This window comes from Melozone crissalis, unplaced genomic scaffold, assembly GCF_028551555.1.
Source record: "Melozone crissalis strain CALT ecotype California unplaced genomic scaffold, PUWL_Pcris_2 ptg000111l_1, whole genome shotgun sequence".
Classification (NCBI taxonomy): domain Eukaryota; kingdom Metazoa; phylum Chordata; class Aves; order Passeriformes; family Passerellidae; genus Melozone; species Melozone crissalis.
Genome location: NW_026535888.1, coordinates 5,300,578 through 5,325,155, shown reverse-complemented (window position 1 = coordinate 5,325,155; position 24,578 = coordinate 5,300,578). Strand labels below are relative to the sequence as shown.

At 51.3% G+C, this 24,578-nt stretch overlaps 1 protein-coding gene across 1 annotated transcript; it reads right to left on the bottom strand.

Moving 5' to 3' along the window:
- Window positions 1-1,265: 1,265 nt before the first annotated feature.
- Window positions 1,266-23,151, bottom strand: LOC128947943 (serine/threonine-protein kinase pim-1-like). The gene is made up of 4 exons (XM_054292468.1): window positions 23,100-23,151; window positions 1,974-2,663; window positions 1,572-1,748; window positions 1,266-1,288 (listed from the first exon to the last, which is right to left on the bottom strand). The coding sequence occupies exons 1-4, from the start codon at window positions 23,149-23,151 to the stop codon at window positions 1,266-1,268; spliced, it is 942 nt and encodes a 313-aa protein (XP_054148443.1).
- Window positions 23,152-24,578: the final 1,427 nt, after the last annotated feature.

The following is a 24,578-nucleotide window of genomic DNA, read 5'->3' as shown; positions in this document are numbered from 1 at the left end:
TGCCGCCTGCCCAGAGCCCTTCTGTCAGCCGAGCTGTGGATCCGGATGCCCACCTCTGGAGAGTTGCTGCCAGGAGAGGAGCCGATCATGCACCAGGTCCTCGTCCTTCTGGAAGGGGCTGTCCCTGCAGACCGTGGCCCCTGGGGTAGCACTGGCACTGGACGCGCTCCACGGATGCTGCAGGCGCTTCCCCGTCCGGTCCAGGCACCAGGTGTAATCCTCCTGGGAAAAACAAAGAACAATTGCATGAATGCCAATTCAAAACAAGACCTGGAAAAAAGAAAAAGCACAAAGCCTGTCACTGTTTCATGGGCCTGTGGAGAGTCTGACCACTCCATGGGAGAATTAAACCTGTCCACGGGTAGGGAAAATCCTCACCTTTCCTGCCCATAAACGCAGCCCTTCCTCAAGGGCCTGCAGAGCAGGCCAGCTGGGGAACAGCTTTGGAACCCGTCCCCCTCTGCCATCCCCCCATCCACATGGATGGATGCTTTTGTCAGGCTGGCTGCCCCCGCCTCAGCCCGTGCCAGGCTGCCTGGCAGAAGCTGTCAGCAAGGCCAGGAGCCGGCTCCCCTTCCACAACACCTGTCCCCAGTCCCACCAAAAAGCAACTCGGCGGCCGGCAGAACAATTAATATTCCCCAGCGCTGCCGAGCGGGGAACCTCCGGCACGTGGCCAGGCCCAGCCCTGCCATGCCTGGAAGCACCAGCATCCCTCCGCCCCTGCGCCGGCTGGGGACTCATCTTGATTCCATCGGGGCGCAGAGCGTGTCTTCCAGGCAGGGGCCACAGCCAAAGCCAATCAGCCCTGCCCTGCCAGCAGCCAGCTCCAGGATGGTGTTCCCAGCTCCACGTCGTGCTCCAGAAGAACACGCCAGCTGTGCCTCGGCTTGCGGGGACATCACGATGCCATTGAGCTGCAGGGGGATGTTTCCCCTGTCCCAGTCCGTGGTATCTTCATCGTACTGCCACCACTTCTCCAATGGGATGGGCAGCATGGAGCCGCTCCCTCCACAGCTCACGGCGACCAGCGGAAGCATCTCCTCGGCTGCGCTCTCTCCTCAGCGCTGTGGCCACAGGGAAATGCTCTGGGGTTTTCTTCCAGCGCCACGAGACGCGTGCCGCTGCTACATGCTGGCTCCTGGATCCCACTGTGCACAGAGATGCATCTCTGCTGTCTCCTGGGCCAGGCAGGGCTCCTGCAGCCAAGAATGCTCAAAAAGGTCCTCCAATGATGGCCCGTCTGTGGGGTCCATGCATAAACATCACCTGATGAAGTGCTGGCACTCTGTGGAGAGAAACCAGAAACCGCCCCTCAGCGGGAAGGGGCTCCTGTCCATGCTCTCCCACATTCCACAATGCCCAGGCCACCAGGAGTGCTCAGAGCTACAGCCAAAAACTTCCTATTGATCCTCTCTTGCAGAGGACACCAGCACAGAGGCACAGGTGCCACCTCCTCCAGCTGAGCCCAGGAGATCCACTCCTCACCAGCTGCAAGAGTAGGACACTTATGTGCCAGCTGCCCCTCCCAATCCCGTTCTTCCCCTCATGCCTTGAAGGTGCATCCCCACCTTGAGACACCCAGGGCGGGAAGAAGAGCTGGACCCCGATGATGTCCTCATTGGTGTGGAATGGAAGGTGCCTGCAGACCAGCTCATAGAGCAGGGTGCCCAGGGACCAGATGGTGGCTGGCTGGCCATGGTAGCAGCCAAAGAGGATCCACTCCGGTGGGCTGTACTCCGGTGTTCCTATGGGACATGGGCGCAGCTCATCAGGCCCATGCTGCTCCCTCCCTCCCAGCCAGCTCCCGTTCCACAACAGCCAGCCCCTGCCCTGCCAAAAAGCAACTTGGCTACAGCTGGCTGAAGAAGGATTCCCCCTCCTTCCCTCCCTCCTTCCTTCCCTCCCTCTTCCCCCTCTGCCAGCCAAGGGGGGAACTTTGCTGCCTGGCTGGGCCCCGGCTTTGGTCTCACCTGACATCCGGGTGTAGAACGTGTCCTGGAGGATTGTGCTGCAGCCAAAGTTGAGGAGTTTCACCTCACCCGCGGCCAGGTCGACGAAGGCGTTCTCGGCCTTGATGTGGTGGAGCAGGACACCGCGGCTGCTGCGGCACCGCACGGCCTCCAGCACCTGGCGGAGCAGCCCCCACGCCATGGGCTCCGTCAGGAACCGCCGTTCGTGCAGGAAGTGCCAGAGGTGCTGACAGCACTGCGGATGCTCCATGAGCAGCGTGAAGCCCTCGGGCACCACGAACCAGTCCAGGAGCCGCACGACGCCACAGAAGCCAGGCCGCGACACCTTCCACAGCAGTGCCAGCTCCAGGGGCACAAGGGCGCCCTTGCGCTGTGGGAGGACCGCAATGCCGTCAGCGGGGCCGATGCTGCGCTGCGCCTCGGGCAGCCCCTGCCCGGCCCGGCCGCGGCTCGCCATGGCCTGGCCCGGGGCGCTGCGCGGCCCACGCTCACTCCACGCTTGCGCTTGCTGCCCTCGCTGTCGCCCTGCCGGACCTCGCCCGGCATGCCCCACCGGCTCCTCCCGCTGGCCCCGCTCACTCCCCAGCCACGCCCACTCCGAGATGCACTCCCGGGACACTCGCTTGATGGCCACCTGCGAGCCAAGGCCAGCGGCGGACTTAAGATCACGCTTGGTTAAGAGTCTATAAGCTGGAGAACACACAAAATAAAAAAAACTTTTTCTTCTTGTACCCTGATCACGTGTGTATGTCACGTCCGGCCTAATGGCGACAGTTGCCCCATCTCTGGGTCAAGAAACAAGTATTGTCTGACAGGTAACTTGTCAACAAACTGAGAAAGAAATTAGTACCTGGGCATGCAGATTTCTGAAGGGAGGAAAGAAAAGTGTTGACAAGAATAAGCCTGAGTTTTAAATGCTTGAAACATTCAAAAATGACATGCTTTGGGATATTGTACCAGATGTTACACAGAGTTCAAACAAACCACAACTCATTAGTATCTGGACCTCATTGCCCACTGTGCTTTGAAATGTTGCTTGAAGGCACTTTGTGTCAAAGATCCACTTCCTGTAGGCCACTGTAGATGTAGATCAAAATCCTACCAAAAAATCCATGTCCAAACCAGCAAGAGTGAGACTTTTGTCCTTGGCAGTAGCTTCCAGGTGCTCCTGGAAACTACCAGGTCTAGACACAAAGATGTGTATTCAACAGAGGGAGAGAAGCATCATGCTTAGCTCTAACTGTGACCTTTGCTCGCAGATCTTACTAGCAGGTAAAAAATTCCATTTGTTCTGCTCTTAGCCAGAGCCAAGATGGGAATCAAAGTCTAGATCAGAGGAGAAGATCACAGGAGCCTCAACTTTTCCAGAAGAGGAAAAATACAAAGGATAGTAAATTTGTGTTGGGTTTATAGGGTTTTTTTACAGATCGATACACAAGTGATGAAGTTTAAAAGATGACAGCAAAGGAAAATCAACAGATATGCTGAAACTGAGTGAAAAGGAAGGAGACTTCAGATTCACTGAAAAGCTGCACAGAAAGCTTCTCTACTTTTTGCAGTTGCTTCAAGTTTGAAATGACAAGCTCTAGCAGCACTTCCAACTTCTTTTTATTAATTCTAGAATAAAGACAATGAAAACTGTGTACTCCTGCTTACAGTATTAAGGAAAGCACAGGAAGCCATTAGAGTAAGAACAATTGTGTTTAGAAGGCTCAGGCACCCTTAGGGGCAGGAGGAATGGGGAGGCGTAGAAATCAGGCCCGTGGACACCATTCAAGGAGCTTTCAGGCCCTGAGCAGTCCCTCACAGTGGGTATCCCAGCAGATGGAGTCCAAATGGAGCCACAGCTGGGTGGGAAAAGTGCCGGGCTGGTGAGTCGTGGTTAGCAGGGGCTCCTGCATCAAATTGCTCCCTGATAGGTGTGGTATGCTGTATGTGTGTGTGCCCAACAGCTGGCAACAGCAGGCTGGCCCAGATGTGGGAAAAGGCCAAGGAAGCAGCAGAGTGGGAATGGGGCTCTGAGGAGGCCCTGGTGGTTGCACACACCCGTGGGGGATGAGGCTGGCCCAGATGGGCTCTGGGGCTCTGGGCTGAAAAGGGAGGAAAAGAGAATCAGGGAGGAAGGGCCAGAAGCCGCTATGAGAATGCCATTCCATCCCATAGGTGACATAGTGAGAGGAGGGTGGGAACCAAATGGTGATTGCTGCTGATCACCCTGACATCTCCAAGACAAGAGGCCCAGCAAGGACTGCACATCTGCCTCCTAGTGTTGTCCTGAATGTGAGATCATCTCCTGGCGTTCATTACCCGCAAGTCTCTCAGCTTCCCACGGGCATTCCACACTTCAGGCAAGCAAAGCTGCTTATCTCACTATGTTCTTTGGGCCTCTGAAAGGGATTGTCCACTTAGCTACAGCCTGGCAAGGAAGGGAGTCTTACAACACTCTGGATATTTTAGACTTTTATTGGCACTCAGGCTGAAACAAAGTATCCCCTCGCCACTTCTCCATCTTCATCCTTCTGTCCTGCAGGTGGCCTGTTCAGGCTGACAGATTGGAGCGCCTGCAGGCTCCAGTTGGGCTGCAGCCCAGCTTTTCCTCTCACAGCTTAATTCTTATTATGACAATTCTTTCATTTCTACTTAAAAGATACCTCAGAGCTTCCGTAAATTAACAACACTCTACTCTAAGCTAAACAATCCTCTATTATCTAAGCTATCTATGTTCCAAATGTTGGGATTCATAAAATTTGAGGGTTTTGAGAAAGTGGTAAAAAAGACAGGCCTCAGACAGCAGATTTGTGAACATTGCTAATACAGCAAAAAGTTTTCTAAGCAGTAGAGCAGACATGAGAAACAGAACAATAAGCCCCTGTGATTTGTCCTTATAGGTTGCAACAAGTTTATTTAATGTATATCTGTAGAAGGTTAGTATGAATGAGTCTCTGTGCTTTGTCTCTCATAAACGAGCCATTATGTTAGAAAATAAGTCCTTATTTTGTTAACTACTGTTACATTTGTTTCATATGATTGGATAGAATTATTGTCAATATGTTTTGCTCCATGTGTGATTGGCTGAAACTTAGGCTGAGAGGGTTTTATGCTACCCTGTAATGTGATGTTTCCTTGGCATTCCATTTGAATCAGCGAGCTGTAAACATATCCTGTCTCCATTGTCCTAACAATGTACTGAGACTGATGTTTGAAATAAACAGCTCACGACACTGATTCAGAGTGTCCCGTTCCGTTTGTGGCTGTATATAGCGTGCCAATGGCACCATAGTCCTTAGAAGTTGATCCCTATATTTCCTAATTTTTTTAAACTTTCATCTTTTTGAGAAAGAAAAAACAACAGAGTTTTAAATGGAACCTAACACACCTAACCTAACCTAACCTAACCTAACCTAACACACACGTAATCTAACCTAACCTAACCTAACCTAACCTAAGACCTAAACTGAGCAAATATGAAAACTGTCACATTTCCTATCTAGGGCACAGCTCCTCTTAATACTTGGGGGATGGCTGAAGCTCTGCCTCAAGATGACACATCCCCTTTTCCCTCCTCTCAGCTGGCGGGGCATAAGGGTCTCCTCAGGTGCAGGTGTCTCCTCTCCAGTCTTCCTGCACTTGCTTGGCTGAAATGATCAGAGCAGCCAGGCTGGAGGCAGGATGGCCTGAGGTCACAAAGGGATGCTGCCCAGAGGAAAAAGAACAAAGAAAGGAACTCTTACTTTCCAGGATCCCATCCTCATGGGCTCAAGCAGGATTCCTTGGCTACAAGGAAGACACACCAAGAGCACCGAAGGCAGCGTGTCCCCCTGCGCCTTCCTGTCCTGGGAGCTGTCTTCGCCACGTGGCCCACACTCCTCCTCATCCCTTCATGCAGGTGTCCTCAGCTGACAGGGCTTTTTGCCCCTTTGCTTTTTCTTACCTGCAGGAGTTCCTGGGCAGAGCAGCGCCTGTCCTCGTCTGCCTGCAGGCAGCAGTGGAGGAAGTCGTGCAGGAGAGCCGAGTGGTGCCTGGGCTTCTGCAGTTTTGGGGGCCCGTTCCTTTCTATCAGTTCAAAAACCTACAGCACAAAGATGCAAGAGGACACTGCACCTGCTCCTTTGCTAGCCACATCAGCTCTCTCCATGATAGTGGAGCTCTGGGAAAAGTTAAAGATAGAACCTAAAATGTTAATCTTTGTGCTTTCCCAGATCAACTGCACCTGCATAAGCAGTATGATATATTATATAATTGTTAGATATGATGATTGTTTAGTAATTAAATGTCATTCTTATATAACCAAAAGAAGAATATTGAGAAACTATGCTGGAAATTCAGAGAGGGGTTAAATTTATGTATACAATAGAACAATATAAGTTTAATAATTAACATGAAAGTTATATAAAGATAGAGTATAAAAACATGATCATTTCAGATGTATGGTCAGAATCAAATTTGGGCAATACCCTGATTCCCAGAGCTCTTTAATAAAAAGCACCGTATATAATCCTTATGTGATTATGTGTTTTTGAACGCTAACATTTTGGCGACCCAGATGGAACCGTTGTGAGTGCTGCTGAGCGAGTTCGTGACTTGATCACACTCCAGCCAGCACCGAGGGATTCTTGGGGAGCCCATTGGCCACGACCGCTCCTGCCGCTCACAACGTCCCCGGGAGAAAGGTAAAGTGCTTTTTTTACTTTGGTTTGGTTTTGGATGCCTGCCAAATAAGATGCAGCAAAAGCTACGCTTGGTTGGGCTAAAGGAATTCCTGTTGGTACAAGCCTAGGCACCATTCCATAAGACAATCACAAAAGCATTGCGGGTTCAGCATTTGTGGTGTATTTGAAATGGAGAAATTTAAAGGGATTTTGGGCAGTAACACCCCTATCCCGCAAACTTCTCCTTTGGGGTGCTTATTAGCACATTGGAAACAGGGTAACTTTGGGGAAGAATTACGTAAAACTAAGTTGATTGATTACTGTAATTCATGGTGGCCAGAATATGCCTTGGAGAATGGCGAAAAATGGCTAAAATACGGTACTCTGCATTATAACACTATTTCGCGGTTAATGTTGTTTTGTAAACAAGAAGGAAAATGGGATGAAGTCCCATAAGTTGATCTGGTTTTCTATTTACAGGGAAAGCCAGAATGGCAGGATGAATGTGGATTATTAGTGGTTAAAACATCTGCAAAGTGTGGGGTTTGTGAGGAACGTTGTTTAGAACACTTGGCGTTAAAAGAAAGCTTGAGTAGGGAAAATTATACAGATGTTGAATTACAAGTAGCTCCAATAGGAGCTAAGAAAGCTACAAGAGAACCTAACCCTATCCCACCTGTTTCACCTGTTTCACCTGTCCCTATCCCACTGCCTGCTCCTCACCCACCTAGTCCTGAGCCCGTCTCGTCTAGTACACCTTTCCCTCTTTATCTTCCTCTCCCATCATCACCCGGTCCCTCTTCCTCGGAAGATGAGCAAAACCTAACTGTGATAGAAAGGAGAAAGAGGTATGCGAGTGAAAAAGATAGCAATGGTAATGAATCAGTGACCCCAATTGCCCACAGAACCCGGAGTCGGTCAAAGCTTGCCCCAGTTGTGCATAGAAAAGGCATAAGCAAACAAAAATGGGCTGTGATTGCCCCCTTACAACAAGGTGTCGGAATGGAAGGGCCAGTATTTGTAAAAGTGCCTTTTTCCCCTGCAGACTTAGTTATTTGGAAACAGTCAGCCGGAACTTATAGAGAAAATCCTGATAAAGTGGCACACGTAGTAAAAATGGTTATGAAAACTCAAAATCCTGACTGGGATGACATACAAGTAATATTAGATACTCTGATGGATTCTACTGAAAAAGAAATGGTACTTAAGGCAGCCAAAGAGAGGGCAAGAGAAGATATTAGAAATGGGCTAGTAACAGGGAATTTAGATGTGAATTTCCCAATTGAGGATCCAAATTGGGACCCTAATTTATTGTGCGATATGAGGAAATTACGCAAATATCAAGAGTGGATCCAAACAGGAGTTCAGAATGTTGTGCCCAAAACTATAAATTGGTCCAAACTATATGAGGTTCAACAGGAAAAGAAGGAATCTCCCACTGCGTTTTTGGAAAGGCTTAAGGAGGTAGCAAGGAAATATACAGACCTCCAAATGGATACAGAGCAAGCAAAGGTTCAGCTCACTCTCATATTCTTGGGCCAATCACAGGATGACATTCATAGAAAATTGGAAAAATTAGAGGGGGAAGAATTAAGGAATTTGGATAAGTTACTTGAGGTTGCTTGGATGGCATATAGCAATCGGGAAAAAGAAGCTAGTAACAGACAGCAGCAGAATCTATGGGCAGTAATACAAGGAGAAGGTGACCCAAATTTCACGGGACGTAACAGGAATATCCGCGGTAAGAGGCCAGTCACACAAAGGTTAAGCCTGAATCAATGTGCGTATTGTAAGCGGGAGGGGCATTGGAAGTGAAATTGTCCAAGCTTGAATAACCAGTTTGACCAGGGCAATCAGTTCCAGCAGGGAAACGCTGCCAAAGCCATGGTGTTAGGAGAATATAACTAGCTGAACCTGTGGAACAGGTTCAAGAACTCACCACAAATATAGAATAGAATTTAATCCACCAATATTTCCAGTAAAGAAAACAAATATCTGAATATAGGTCAGCGCAGGATTTGAGAGCAATAAATAAAAAGGACATTTATCCAGTGGTAACAAATTCTCACAAATTGCTAACATCCGTAAAGGGGATTTTTAAGTGGTTTACTGTAATTGATTTAAAAGATGCCTTTCTCTGCATACCCTTTGAGAAAGAAAGTAGGAAACTGTTTGTTTTTGAGTGGGAAAACCCAGGGAACAGAAGAAAGACCCAGCTCACCTGGACACGACAAGAACTCGCCGACCCTATTTGGAAACTAACTGGCAAAGGAACTGGAGATTTGGACCGAAAATGGGCTAGTACCAAGAGACCAATACTTATTGTTGCAGTATGTTGATGATATACTAATACCTACAGAAGAAAAAGTAACCTGTATAAAGGTAACCATTGAGATTTAAATTTCACAAGGGCAACAAAAACTAGGTACTAACCATATCCAAGCTATTTGTGCTATTCCAGAGCCCCAGAATTTACATGAGCTGCGAGTCTTCCTCAGGATGGCAGGATGGTGTCGCTTGTGGATCATGGACTATGGACTGATTGTGAAACCCCTGTATGAAGCTCAGAAGACACAGCCATTCACCTGGGGCAAACCACAGAAAGAAGCCTTCCTAAAATTAAAGGAAGCACTGACAACTGCTCCAGCATTAGGGTTACCTGATCTGTCTAAAGATTTTCAGCTGTTTGTACATGAAAGGCTGCGCCTAGCACTAGGAGTCCTGACCCAACGTCTGGGAAGCTGGAAAAGGCTGGTGGGCTACTTTTCTGAACAACTTGACAACATAAGTGCTGGGTGGCCCCCATGTCCGCCGGCAGTCGCAGCTACTGTGATCCTGATACAAGAAGCCAGGAAACTTACTATGGGAAGGCACATAGATGTCTATGTACCACACATGGTAACCACTGTCTTAGAACAAAATGGGGGCCATTGGCTATCTCCTAGCAGGATGATGAAATTTCATGTAGTCCTGACTGAGCAGGATGATGTCACATTAAAAACAACTAACCTTTTGAATCCAGCGTTGTTCCTAGGTACCACAACTGAAAAAGGCCCATTAGAACACGACTATGTAGAAGTAATAGAGAGTACACCCATTCAGCAAGAGAAGACCTGAAAGACGTCCCACTAGAGCAGCCGGAGTGGGAGCTGTTTACAGATGGGAGCAGCTTCGTGGAAAACGGAACCAGGTACGCTGGATATGCAGTAACAACAGTCAATACAGTAGTGGAGGCAAAGGCATTACCACCAAATACATCTGCCCAGAAGGCAGAACTGGTTGCTTTAACCAGGGCACTAGAATTAAGTGAAGGGAAAAAGGTAAATATCTGGACTGACTCAAAATATGCTTTTGGAGTGGTGCATGTACATGGAGCGCTGTGGAAAAAAAGAGGACTGTTATTTTCTCGGGGTACGCACATTAAACATCAGGATGCAGTCCTGCAATTGATAAAGGCAGTACAAAAACCTGAACAAGTGGCAATCTTACGCTGCAAAGCACACCAATCAGGAAACTCCAAAATCTGTGAGGGAAATCGAAAGGCAGACTGGGCAGCCTGAGAGGTTGCTCGAGAGGTACAAACAACAATGGCATTGATACCTTTGAAGCTTAATGTATCCCAATTCAATTTGCCTCCAAAACCAAAATATTCAGTAGAAGATGAGAGACTGGCACGTTTGCTAAATGCACAAAGGAATTCAGAGGAATGGTATGTAACTGCACAAGGACAAATATTAGTACCCCCCTTGATAATGAGAGAAGTTCTATAAATTAAACATAATGAATGTCACTGGGGAGCAGAGGCATTGGTAAAATTGCTAAAGCAGAGTTTAATTTCAGTACGGATGTTAACAATGGCAAAATCAGTAATGTCAAAATGTGATATCTGCTTGAAAAACAACCCGGTGGCCAGGCAACAGGCACAGCTAGGAAGAATTCGGATAGGAATAGAGCCAGGAGACTATTGGCAGGTAGATTTTGTAGAGCTACCAAGGACTCGAGGATACAAATACCTGTTAGTGGGGGTTGACACATTCTCTGGGTGGCCAGAAGCCCTTCCCTGTCGTATGAACCAAGCAAAGGAAACAGTTAAGTGGTTACTACAGGAGATTATTCCCAGATTCGGGGTACTCCTAGGGGTATCATCACATAGGGGACCCCATTTCATAGCTACAGTAGTAAGAGAGGTAAGTAGATTGCTGGGGATAAATTGGGACCTCCACACACCGTGGAGACCCCAGTCAAGTGGGCAGGTAGGGAGGATGAATCAGACACTAAAAAGGCAAATCAGTAAAATATGCCAAGAAGCCAAATTGCAGTGGCCCCAGGCTTTGCCAATAGCACTGTGGAGGATTCGGATAAAGCCTAGGAGTGGGATGTCAGTCAGTCCTTATGAGATATTGTATGGGAAACCATATGAATCTCCTGAACCCTAATGTACACATCACAGGAAAGCAGGAAGTGTATAATTATGTTTTGTCTCTTGGGAAAACTTTAGCTCGGCTCCGGAGTATCCTCGTGTGGAATAGACCACTGACTCTCGAGAACCCAGTTCATAACATACATCCAGGAGACAAGGTGTACATCAAGAACTGGAACAAGGAACTGCTGAAAGAAAAGTGGAGTGGACCCCATCAGGTACTACTGACCACCTTTACAGCAGTCAAAGTAGCCGGCGTGGACCCCTGGATTCACTATACCCAAGTGAAGAAAGTCCATCCTGGATCACAGACTGTATAAACTCTGGAATGAACAAAGGCTGCAGATAAGATGTGTTTAATTGCTTTCAGGATGCTATCAGTAATTGTGCTAACGTTATGGTTATTAATATCTTTGGGATATGGAGTGCAAAATGATCGATTAACCATTCTTCATTCTAGAATGAAGAGAGAGGTACAAACGGAAACACAGGTGATAAAGGTTTCTAATGCAGTTCGGGCTGAGAATGTAATGATTGGATTAGTCAAAGATTTTGCCAAAATGCAAAACACCAGTTGAATAACTGCCTGTCTGCCAATGCCAAAGGCAGCAGGAGACCCAGTAAATTGGAGAATCATAACATCAAAACTACCTGAAATACAAAAGAACAAAACAATTACATGTAAACAGGTACCCAAATCAAGGCAAGTTACAGAAACCACTCTGGTATGGAAATGTGAGGCCAAGGATAGGAAAGATCAGATAGAACCTTGGGACAGTGCGTGGTCTGTGAGTATTCTTCAAAGATTCCAATATATGGCAAACACCCTTTGGTGTATGAAGTGGGAAGGCCCTGAGAATGAAACAGATCCAGCAATAACGAACAGTGACACTAGTAGCAGAACGAGGGCAGACAAAGTAAGTTGGTGGACATGTAATAAAACTTACGACTGCACTTCAGATGATGAAGAGATAAAGCAGATGCCACCCCTGGCAATAGCCCTACAAATTGGTTGTGCTTGCAGAGGGATCAAACATAAACAAGGCAGAGTGAATTATAGAGTAATTATAGGGTGTACCAGATTACAATCCGAGGTCCAGGACAATTTGTATGGGCAGCAAGTGATGGTACCTGGACAACATATCTGCCTGTAGACGGGAAAGTAAAGGAGATTACTTTAGGCCTCCAAACCTTATGTCCAATTTGGAAAAAGTCCCCATTTAATGGAAAACATGAACTTCTGCAGATAAGAGCAAGACGAGAAGTTCTAGACGATGAAAATCCAGATGACGCTTGGCAAGAACCCTCTAGTGGAGTGAAATTTGGATGGGCCCTAGAGTCATTGCTTGGTCCTGTAGCAAACTATAAGAGCAGAGAGATGCTGTACAAACTTACAGGTCAGGTAGGTAGACTGGCAAGAGTCACCCGGGAAGGATTTAAAGAATTAAATATACAATTACAAGCCACCACAAAAATTACTTTACAAAATCGATTGGCCCTAGATATGTTACTCCTGAAAAAGCATGGAGTATGTGGATTCTTAAAGGGACAAGTTGATCATTGCTGCATTCATATCCCAAATGTAACTGCAGATGTTGAATATGACATCAATCAGTTGAAACAAATAGAGCATGAAGCACAAGAAGAGCAAAAGGATTTGGCTACAAGCTGGTTAGGAAAAATCTTTACTAGATTAGGGTGGAATGTGAGTTCATGGATTAAAATCTATCATTGAGAGTGTGATAATCTTACTAATTGTATTCTTAGCATTTTGGTTAGTTTACAGCATCTTAAAGGGAGAGATACAGAAGAAAACGTCCTGGAACCAGAGGATAATAAAGCCACTAACACGAGATCCACGCCCATCATCTTCTGGTTCTCCAGTTCGTAACACCATCCACGACAATGTTTACATCAACCCTGGATTTAAAGAACCAAGTACGAACTGAGGAATAAAGGACTGTATCAAGTGAAAACATTTACACCTATAGTGAAGTGAAAATGCTTTCAAAGGGGGGAGAATGATAGTGGAGCCCTGGAAAAAGTTAAAGATAGAATCTAAAATGTTAGGCTTTGTGCTTTCCCAGATCAACTGCACCTGCGTAAGCAGTATGATATATTATATAATTGTTAGATGTGATGACTGTTTAGTAATTAAATGTAATTCTTATATAACCAAAAGAAGAATATTGAGAAACTATGCTGGAAATTCAGAGAGGGGCTAAATATATGTATACAATAGAACAATATAAGTTTAATAATTAACATGAAAGTTATATAAAGTATAAAACATGATCATTTCGGATGTATGGTCAGAATCAGATTTGGGTTGAATATACCTCGATTCCCAGAGCTTTTTAATAAAAAGCACCGCATATAATCCCTATGTGATTATGTGTTTTGAATGCTAACATTGCCAGCAGTTGCTCCAGGTGCTCCTGCCATCAGCCCCTGCAGGAAGGAGCACAGCCCCTAATGCACGTGGGCTTTGGCTCCCTGTGGCACAGAAGACCCCCGGGGGCACAGGTCTCTGGGGTAGGAGACGGGCACCAGCGCTGCCAGGGCTCGGGGGGTGGCAGCTCTGCTTGGGCAGGGACTCTGCCACACCTGCTGATGGCAGCACTGCCTGGGCCCCGGGGCTCAGAGCAGCATTGGTGCCCGGGCCCACACGTTCCTTGTGCGAGTCACACCAGTGGGTTTAGGATGGCCACTTGGGCCGTGTCCCAAGGAGGCTGTGCCAGCTTCCCTGGAAGGGCCTGTGCCCTTCCCAGCGCGGCTGCGTTGGCAGCCCTGGGGGCTCCTTCTGCTGCCCTGAGCCCGCAGAGCAGGACAGCGTTTGCTGATTCTCTGAGCCCTTCCTAAAGATCCTGTCAGGCTGCCTTAGAAACCTGGGGCCAGGCATTCCTTCCAGCCTGGGCCACTTTGGCTGGGCTGGGGGCAGCCCCAGGGCAGGTGGCAGTGTGTGCAAGGGCCCTTGGTGACACACTGCAGCACGGTCACTGTGACATGGAATGGAACCCGGTGTCCAAGGTCCCTTTGTGACACGTGAGAAATAGAAGCGTGCCCGGGTGCTGGGAGAACGCAATGGGACAGGATGGGACAGAGCAGTGCCGTGAGGGGCCCCCGCACAGCGCACTCGTTTGTGTCCCAACTGGAAGTTTTCTGAGGCGTTGTTCTTTTTGCTGAGCTCGAGGCCAGACCACAGGACTTGCTGACCCGTGGTCTCCCCGAGGCTTCTCTTTCACAGCTGCCCTTGAGGGCAGCGTGTGGGACTTGGCGCCCTTGGAGCATTTCCAAGGTATCTCTTCTGCAAGAAGCTAGTGTCACTGACATGAAGCACAGAACCCCGGGAGTGCCCAATCTGGCCTGGGGGGAAGAGGAGGAAGAAGGCCCTGGAGCTGCTTCACCACTGGTGACTAAACAGTTGGAGCCATTCCAGCCACCACAGGAGGGTGAGTGGCAGAGCTAGGCCACAGGACTGGTGCCTGCAGCCAACTTGACCCTATGCCATGCCATGCCATGCCATGCCATGCCATGTCATCCCCTGGGGACATGCCCAAGGACAGGACGGAAGAGGGGCTGGGCAGACACCCCGCAGTGGCCGTGCTCCATCCCCTAGGCCATCCCGGGGCTCTCCCTGCCTGGGCAGAGCAGGGCTGGGCTGTTGCCTTCTGGAGCAAGGCAGGCGACCTGGTTCAGACGAACAGCACGGTGGCCCACTCACCAGGGCCACTCGGGCCAATGACACACGCAGACATCAATGTGATGGACGGTCAAAAGGCGTTTATTATCTCATCTCTTGGGTTTTTATAGTCTAAGGGGTCTCTACGTCAGCATGGGTCTGTCTTTACCATCTATGGTTAGTAAGAGGTGGACTGTTACTGGGTAGGGGATGGAAAGTTACTGGAATTTGGTTAAGGGAGGCTACATTCCTATGTTAATTTCTTATCTATGGGAAGCAGATGGTCTTATCTAAGGGGATCTGAGGGTCCTGGCTTTCCGTGACATCGCGAGATCTTCCGCAGCGCCTTTCCCTGTCTACCACATCTCCCCCCCCTTTTTCACAAATGAATGAGGTAGTCATGCACATAGGTACTTAAATGAGGTATAAGGTTGTAGCTTGACAAGGGAAAAGGGTCTTGGGAGTCCTGAGTAAGCTTTTGTCAGACAAGTTCGGAGGAGCTTGTGACTGACGGTGTTCCCTGGTTGAATTCTCTGGTTGAATTCTCCGGTTGAATTCACAGCAATTGTCGTCGGCCTAAGAACCAGATATTGATCCGTTCCAGGCGGGTCTGAACGAACAAGACCAGCTTGTTCAGCAGGCATGGTCCGAAGGTGACTGTTAGAAACAGCATCGCCAATGGACCTATCAGGACAGAAATTAGAGTGGTTAGCCAAGGTGATTGATTGAACCAGGACTCGTACCAGCCCTGTTGGGCCTCCCTGTCTTTCTGTCTCTGAGCCAGTGGGTTCCGGAGTTCTGCCATGGAGTCTCTCACGACTCCCGTGTGGTCTGCGTAGAAACAGCACTACTCTTTCAAGGCGGCGCACAGGTCCCCTTGCTGCATGAACAGGAGGTCTAGGCCTCGCCTGTTCTGCAACACCACTTCTGAGAGTGAGGAGACCGACTTCTCTAGAAAAGAGATGGATTTCTCGATCCTTTGCAGGTCCTCGTCAATTGTTGCTTGCAGCTGTGACAGTCCTTGGTGCTGGGTCGCTAGGGCTGAGACTCCTGTGGCCGTTCCGGCTGCTCCCAGACCCAGCAGCATTGCGATAGTTATACCTGTCAATATTTCTCTTTTGTGGATCCGGCTGGGTCCCTCAAGAAGATGGTACATTTCTTCGTCTGAGTGGTACAGGATCCTAGGAACAATCAGAACTTGGACACAGAAGTCGTTAGAGTCATTGAATTTGGGAAGGAACACACAAGGACTCACTCCGGATCGCTGGTCAACCCACATCCCAGATGCGGCTGGGACTGCCCATTTATTGTTTTTCCTGTTAGGCTTGACGATTTTTGTGCAGACGTTGCCTTTCCATCTAGCTAGGGTTGCATTGCCAAAGCATCTGCCTCGGCCTGTGACTTGACTCCAGGTGATTCCTTTGCGAGGGGTGTCCCATCTGCATTGGTGAGGGGCGTTGGCTGAGGAGTAACTGAAGGGAGTGTTTAAGGCAACTCCTTCGAAAAAGGGAGGTTTGACATCGTAACAAAGCCAGCAGGATTCGGTGAGGTTAGGGTAAGATTCGTTTGGGGATACAAAGGTAGCTTCTAACATATGAAGGATTGGGTCTGAGTCTGGCTCAGTTAAGCGGCTCATCTGAAACGTTTCCGCTTGACCGGTTGGGACTTTGCTGACCCCTGTGGGTAAGGTTTTGGGGTAGGTTACGTTTCTCCCTTTCGGCGTGCTTTTAATCGCTTTGTTGTGTCCGACTGCTCGGGGTACTGACGGTTGGAGCCTGATAATTTGAACGTTCGCCCTCTCTTTTGACCCTTGAAGGACCACTGTCCACGTTCTGCCTGTGGCCCAGCTAGGGTGATCTGGCTGCAAGACCGTCTTGTTGTACTCAGTGCATGCCCGAAATCTAGGGACTGTATGTTGGTTTCGATGGAAGTTCCCGTGAAAGAAGAGGGGTATTTTGCAACCGATGGGTGCCCCGGTGAATTGTAAGAATTTGTCTGGCTCTTGTGGATCCCACCCAGGCCCCGATGGTCTGGCATCTGTAACTATGGTTTCGCAGCCCCAGTGCCCACAGTATCCCCACCCTGGGTGATTGCAGTAGCTTTTCCCAGGGTTTGAAGCTGGGCACCAGTAGGATAGGTACGAGTGTGCGACGTGTGGGGAATAGGGGTGTACCTTTGGCTGTCCTGGAAACAGGTCGGTGATGCGGAGCACGAAGGATGGGGTGTTTGGTGTGGTGATATGTCTGAGCGCTTTGCCCCTACTAAGGTGTCGCATGACCCACCTGAATGGCTGATAGGGGTAGTGGTCTGGGCTGGCTTGCCCCCTGGCAACAAGCCCCCCGGCTTGCCCCCTGGCAACAAGCCCCAACAGCAAAATCACACAGAAACACCCTTGGTGCTTGGGTCTCACCCGTGTGGGTCTCTCGGGTGCTGCTTGGCGGCTTGGTGGTCTGTCGCTTTCATCCGGAACCGGGAAGTACGCGTCACGAGGGCGTCCCACGAGCAGGTCCTGTAAACAAATGCTCGCAATTCTCGTCAGTCTCATTCTGCTCGCCCTGAAGGTCTGGTTTAATCGACTTAAGTGGACACCACCTGATTTTGCCGTCCTTTTTGACCGCTGCGTACCCTCGCCCCGTGAGCATCAGCCTCCAACCCCGTTCCCACTCGCCTAGCTCGTTTCTGATTACCACCTGTGGGCCCTCTTCTAGTGTTCGAGTGACCCAGTGTTTTTGAACGGGACTGTTTGTTTCATCTCCCTTAGGGAATTGGTTCAGTGCCAGCAAGGCGGTTGCCAGCATACGTGCCTGATCTCCTGGGGGAATGGCATTGGCAAAGCCCTCTGCTTTTGCCAACACTTCTATCTTGGTTTTCAGGGTCTGGTTTGCTCTCTCTACTATGGCCTGTCCGGTACTGTTATGTGGGATGCCATGCACTAGCGTGATACCCCATTTCGAGGCGAATTCCTGTACTTGTTTGGATTTGAAGTTGGAGCCGTTGTCCGTTTTGATCTGCTTGGGGATACCAAGCCAAGCCATGGCTGTCAGCCAGTGCTGAATTGTGGCTTTGGAGTTGGTTTTGGGGTGCTGTGTAGCTATGATCGCTCCGCTATAAGTGTCTACTGTCACTGCCAGCCATGCTCGGGGCCTCAGTATTTCGCACCAGGTGAAGTCCGACTGCCAGATTTCTGAGGGCTTGAGACCTTTCGGGTTGACTCCGTAGGTCCAAAGGGGTGACTTCTGGCAATGAGGGCAGGTGGCTACCACATGTTTGGCGTCCGCCGTCGAGATTCCGCATCTCTTCGCCAGTGCTTTGACTCCGATGTGGAGCGACTGGTGCAGTTGACGGGCTCTTTGCAAGGTCCAAACGCCTTTCGCTGCGGCGTCCGCTTTGTCGTTGCCGATCTGAAAGTAGCCTTTGACTGGGTCATGGCTGTTGATGTGGATGACTGACACGGTGCCCTGTCGCGAGAAGAGTGCTTCTTCCAGCATTAGGGCTGCTGCTGATGTTGACACTCCTGGTCCTGCCATGGCTAGGCAGAGCCTTGCCACGAATATAGAGTCCGTTACCATGTTGAGGTGTTCGTCTTGGAAGAGTCTGCATGCCAAAACCACTGCTGCTGCCTTCAGTTGTTGCACTGACAGTGTGGGGTCCCTCGCTTTAACGCAGTGCCATTGCTCTCCTGCCTGCCACACTGCTGCTGCGGTTGAAGTCGTGGAGGAAGCGTCTGTGAAGACCGTTGGTCCCGGCTGCGGTCTGTCCTTGACCTTCGGTGGCATGTCCATGTCGACTATGGTCAGCAGCTTAGTCCAGGGTGGCTTGGAAGAGTAGGAGATTTCTCCTCCGAAGCCGGAGAGAGCAAGGGCCAGGTACTCCGATATTGCGGCTGACTCTGTGGTTGGTTGCTTGCGAAACGGAAGGTGGATGCTTGTCGGCTCTGTCCCTAGGTGTTTCAAGGCAAGTCTCCTGCCTTTCATGATGAGGTTGGCAATGCACTTGATTCCTGGGGAAAATGCACGAGCAGGTCTTCCGAGGACCACCCATTGGATCGGTCGGGCCTTTTCTGCAGGTCCTTGGGCCAGTGCTCCCACTCCCCCCTTCGGTGTAAAGTGGACGTACAGGTCCAGTGGCACGGCTGGGTTCCACCTGGCAAGCGTGCCAGTGGCCATTTGGTTTTCGATGAAGTCGAGGGAGCTCGTTGCTTGCGGTGTCAGCTCCTTGGGATCCCAGGGGTGCTTTCCTTTCAGGAGGTCGTACAGAGGGTCCATGACCTCGGGAGGAATCAGGACGATGTTGCGAAGCCACTGCAGCGATCCCACCAGGCGGTGCACGTCGTGGAGCGTCTCGATGTCTCGGTTGATCTTCATCTCGGGGGGTGTTACGTAGGAGCTCGTGATGCCTACTCCCAGGAAGGTCACGCGGGGTCCTCTCTTGATCTTCGCGCTCGCGATCTCGAAGCCGTTGGCTTGAAGGGTTTCCGTGACTGTGGTCACCAGGTGATCCACTTGTCTTGTCGATGGTGCTGCGACCAGGATGTCGTCCATGTACTGGATGATGGTTGCGGTGGGGTAGGAGTGTCGGACTGGCATCAGTGCTTTGTCCACGGTGATTTGGCATATGGTGGGACTGTCGAGCAGGCCTTGCGGAAGTACTCTCCATTGGAAGCGAAGGTTGGGCCGCTTGCCGTTCCGAAATGCCACGGAAAAGGCGAATCGTTCTCTGTCCTCAGGGTGCAGGGGTATTGAAAAGAAGCAGTCCTTGATGTCCAGTACTGCACACGGCTGCCCTGTGGGGATGGCTGAGTTCGCGGGAAGCAGTGTCTGGACTGGACCCATGGGTCTGATCGTCTTGTTCACTTCTCTCAGGTTGTGGACGAGACGATAGCCTTGTCCGGGCCTTTTGGGGACCACGAATACCGGGGTGTTCCAGGGGCTGGTGGAGGGTTCTATGTGACCCTTTTGCAGTTCTCGATCGACCAGTTCCAGCAAGGCTGCCATTCGAGGCTCTGTCAGGGGCCACTGCTTGACCCATACAGGGTCTGATGATTTCCAAGTCAATTTGATTGGCAGCGGAGGGTGTATGGCAGTGGCCCTCAGGATAAATTTGTGATCCGGAATCCTAGCAAGGAGAGAACATCCCTTCCTAACAGGGGTGGAGAATTCTGCAAAATGTAGCGGTAGATTGCTACTGTCTGTTCTGGTCCCTTTTTCGTGTGAAGTGTTATGGCCACCAGCTGGGTGCTTTTCCATGCCCGGGACTGCCCCCCCACTCCGTTCACTGGGGGGACTTCTTTGAATTGCCAATGTCCGGGCCAATGCGTTTGGGGAATAATCGTGCAGTCTGATCCCGTGTCTGCCCAAAACTGAAGCCCTATGACGTGAGGATCTTGGCTGCCGTAAAGGGGGCATGTCCCCCACACCATCAAAGGTTCCTTCCCTATTTTCATGACCAAGGCCACCCAGGGATCCTGCTCTGGGGTGTCCCCTGCTGTTCCTGTGGCTCCGGCGCGGGTTGTGGTGGTGGGGGGTGCGAAGGTATTGAGGGTGCTGCACAGCTCTGCCATTGTATTGCTGGGGGGGATGCAAAGGTGACTGGTCCCTGTGGGGGCATAGGGTATGAGGGTCCCCTGCCCCACTGGGGGTTGCTGTAGCTGGGCCGCTGCATATTCCAGGTGGGAGGGGGCTGAACACGGCCCGGCCACCCCCTCCCTCTCCCGTTTCCCTGGGGCCTGGATCTGCATTCCTTAGCTAAGTGCCCCTTCCTTCCACACCCCCAGCACGGTCCCCTGCCTCCCGCTTGGCGTGGTGGAGCAGCTGCTGATAGGCGCCTTGGCTGGGGGCAGTTTGCTGCCAAGTGGCCTGCCTGGCCGCACTTAAGGCACGCCATCACGCCGGTTATTGCAGTTTGAACTGCTGCTTGGATGGGAGCTAGGTGTTCCTCCTTTGCAACGTGTCTGATCATGGCAGCACCCCTGTGGCAGTGATCTTAAAATGTCCTTAGTGGCTGAGTTGCATTGCTGGCATAAGCACTCTGCCAGCACGGGACCCTTTGCCTCTGAAGGTAACATCGAGGAATCTAATGCAGCCTGGAGCTTATCCACGAATTGAGTGAAGCTCTCACTCTCACCCTGTTTTATGGAAGACCATGGAGAGGGTTTGGCTACCACTTTAGAAGCGTCACGGATGGCTTCTCGGGCAGCTCGGGTCGTTGTCATGACCTCATGGGCTCGCAGGCCCTCAGCCTGTTGCTGGGGGGTGATCATGGTGGGGTCTGTGCCCATGAGCCTCAGTATGCTGGAGCCGTGCAGTGGATGGTCTGCCCCTGTTACCAAGGCTAGCTTTTTCATGCAATTATCCTCCCATTCTTGTTTGAAAACGATCATCCCTGCACCATCAAATATCATTCTACACGTCTGCTTAATATCAAAGGGAAGCATGTCGTCCCCACCAAAAAGGCCGTCAATAAGTGTGCAAACCATGGCAGAATTAATTCCCTTATCCGCAATCGCTTTAACAATTGCCTGCACATCTTTCGGATTGACTGGTGAATAAGTCCTTTGGTTTCCACCTGCCCCCCCCCCACGGACCGGGAACACTAAAGTGGCAGACGGAGCCCATTCGGCGCAAGCCATTTTTATTTTCCGCCAGTTTGTGAGCGGGGTTTGGTTTTTCTCTGGTAACCCCTTCACCCAAGCGGGAGCACTGTGGCTAGTAACCTTACATGCCGCTTCTTTCTCTCTGTTAAAGCCGTAATCCCGATCGGAATCCTCCGATCCTATCTCGGGCTCGGAGCTCGAGCCCGAGTCCAAACCGGAAGTTGAATAAGGAGACGCTTCCGGGCTGCTCTGCCTTTTCCCCGGACTCCGACCCCGCCCCCTCCTGCGGGGGTCGGGCCGTTCCCTCTCCCTGAGGTCCCCCCGCCTCCTGCTGGGGGAGGTCCTTGCCCTATAAGGACCTAATTTGAACTGAGGGCTCTGGTTGATCTTACGCGCCTCCGCAGGGGCCGCCCCGTCCCCCCGCTCGCCCGCGCATGCGTTGTTGAGCGGGCTGACCGCGTTTCCGCCCCCCGCCTCCTCCTTTCCGCCTGGACCACGCGGTTCAGCGCCATTTTCAAACGCATATGGTGGGGGGGCGTTTTTATTGGTCCCTACGGGGTCCGCTGATTCGGCCACGTTCCGCGCCTCCTCCGCGAGCCCCCGCCAGAACGTCCGCGGGTGTTCCCCCCCCTCCGATGGTGAATCCGCTCGCTGAGGGGGGTTTGGCGTTCGCGCCTCCGCGCGCCTGCCCGGGTCAGGCCCCTCTGCGGTTTGTGTCGCCGCGCCCACCCCCAACTGCGGCACGGCTAATAAAAAAGTTCGCGCAACTATCCAGGTTTCTTGCTCTTGTCGAGCCTTTTGCAGAGCCTGGACAACCCTGCCCCACGATTTTATGGCTTTCCCTGAGCCCGAGGACATGGTGTCCTCTGCCAGGGCTTTTGTACAATTATCCCACACGTCCGAATGTAGGACGTCCACGGGGCTTTCAATAGCCCCAAGCTTAATCAGTCTCAGCAATGTGAGAGATAAATCCCTAAGTTTACATTCTATACCCCATTGTGCATGCATCTCTGTTACGACCTTCGCAATGGCTTCCATGGTCCACGCTGGTCCGGAGGCGTCCCTCCCGCTGTGGTCAGACCTGCTGCCAGCAGCCGCTGATATCTGGCCAGGAGAATTCCCGAACCCCGGGGGCTGCAGCAGTCCCGGGTTCGGCACCAGTTTGTTGCCTTCTGGAGCAAGGCAGGCGACCTGGTTCAGACGAACAGCACGGTGGCCCACTCACCAGGGCCACTCGGGCCAATGACACACGCAGACATCAATGTGATGGACGGTCAAAAGGCGTTTATTATCTCATCTCTTGGGTTTTTATAGTCTAAGGGGTCTCTACGTCAGCATGGGTCTGTCTTTACCATCTATGGTTAGTAAGAGGTGGACTGTTACTGGGTAGGGGATGGAAAGTTACTGGAATTTGGTTAAGGGAGGCTACCTTCCTATGTTAGTTTCTTATCCATGGGAAGCAGATGGTCTTATCTAAGGGGATCTGAGGGTCCTGGCTTTCCGTGACATCGCGAGATCTTCCGCAGCGCCTTTCCCTGTCTACCACACTGGGCTGTGTTCTCCGGCCTCTCCTGCAGCCCCTCAGCTCTGGCTGCACTCGCTCTTTGCCAGATGCAGCCCTGGAGTGCACACAAGAGCAGGAGTCCAGCCGTGGCCGCTTCCGCAGCACAGTGCAGGTACCTGCAGCCACCCCCACCTGGGCTGGGCCTGATGTCCCTGCTCAGCCCAGCACCGTGTGTGGAGCACTCCATGCAACATCCCCAGCTTCCTGCCCTTCTCTTACAGTTGGTCTGCAGATTCATGAGAAGAATTCGGCAGGAAGAGGGCATCGCCATGGGCACTGGGCTCAGAGCACATTCAGAGCTCCTCGAACATGAGACCAGCGCGGCCCTCCTGTGTATGCTTGTAGAGGAAGTTTTTTACAATCCAAAGCAAGTAAGGAGCCTGTGGCCAGGGTTTGATCCTCCCAGGAATTGCTTGGCCTCCCAAACCACGTGTGCTGGTTGCTGTGAGCCTTTGGGTCCACATGGCAGTGGGGTGGGAAGGGAAGCACTTCTCTGGGGAAGCTGGGAACATTGCTCCCTCTGGCAGCTTTCCAAGTCTCCCTGTGCCTTCTCCAGGTGCCCGCCATGGTGAGGTTCATCCACCAGAGGATCATGGCCAATGATTGTGATGAGCACAGGCTGGACAAGGCCCTGCTGGACCTCACTGAAGCACAGCCAAATGACGCAGTCATCACGCTCCTGCGTGTGGCCCCATCCTTTGACAGGTATGGGGTCCACCTGCCCACAGGGCTCAGGCCTCCCCAGCCCATCACCCTGTACAGCCTGCCCCAGGTGTCTGACCAACAGAGACTTCCAGGGCCCTCTGGCTGCTGCCTTTCCCAGCCCTGGCACATCATTCCCTGAGTCTGCTGCCATGCTCCCTCCCTGCCCCTCAGGGCTCTGTCCCCACAGGGCTGGGCTGTCTGGCTGCTGCTGGCCAGGGCCAGTGGGCAGAGGCAGAACTGGCAGCCAGCTCAGCTCCCCTCGTTGCTGTGTCTGAGACCCCCCTGAGACATTGCTCTGACCCCACAGAGCTGCCATGGCCATGTGGAAGACCAGCATGGGCTCAGCCAGGACTGCAGAGCTGGCACAGCTGATACTCCTGGATGTGCTGGAGAGCTGGTCAGAGTACAGCACGTGCACCTCCGATGGGGACGAAATGGGTGTCTTTGCCCTGGCTGTGAGTTTCTGCAACTGGCCTTTGCTGGCCCCAAGGCTCCCTCTCCAGCAGCTCTCCATCCTCCTTCCCCCACTGCATCTCCCTGCCTCAGGCGCTGGCCTGAAACCTGGCCCAGGGGCAGCTTCAGGCCCACCAGGCCCCGTGCTCCCCCTGCCAAGGTCTCTCCTGGCCTCTCCCTGCCACGCTGGGGCCCTGCCACACGGACACCTCGGCACTGAACGCTCTCTTGGGGGCTTTGCCCTTTGCAGGCAACTGTGGTGATGTGGAAGATCCTCCAGGAGCCCCATGTTCCATGTATATTGAAAGTATATTTCCCCCGCCTGTTTGTGCATCTGCTCTTCCAAGTGTTCCTAAGCACAGAAGAGATGCCAGAGGAGGTCGATACATTCTTGAAAGGATGCCAGGAAGAGCATGGCCTTGCCACCAGCCCCAACAGGTGCTCCATCCCACTCTTCCTGTCTCTGCCACATGGCCTGGGAAGGAGCCAGTGCTGCCAGTGTGACCTGGGCTTTGCTGTGCACACAGGTTTGCAGTGCAG

What these genes read in the sequence shown, in the direction of transcription:
- LOC128947943 (XM_054292468.1), bottom strand. Translation starts at nt 23,151, where the DNA reads ATGGCGATGCCCTCTTCCTGCCGAATTCTTCTCATGAATCTGCAGACC. An exon ending in CATGAATCTGCAGACCAACT is followed by an intron (nt 2,664 to 23,099) that starts GTAAGAGAAGGG and finishes TGTGTTCTCCAG; the next exon opens with CTTATAGACTCTTAACCAAG. An exon ending in GTTCTACACCCGGATGTCAG is followed by an intron (nt 1,749 to 1,973) that starts GTGAGACCAAAG and finishes CATGTCCCATAG; the next exon opens with GAACACCGGAGTACAGCCCA.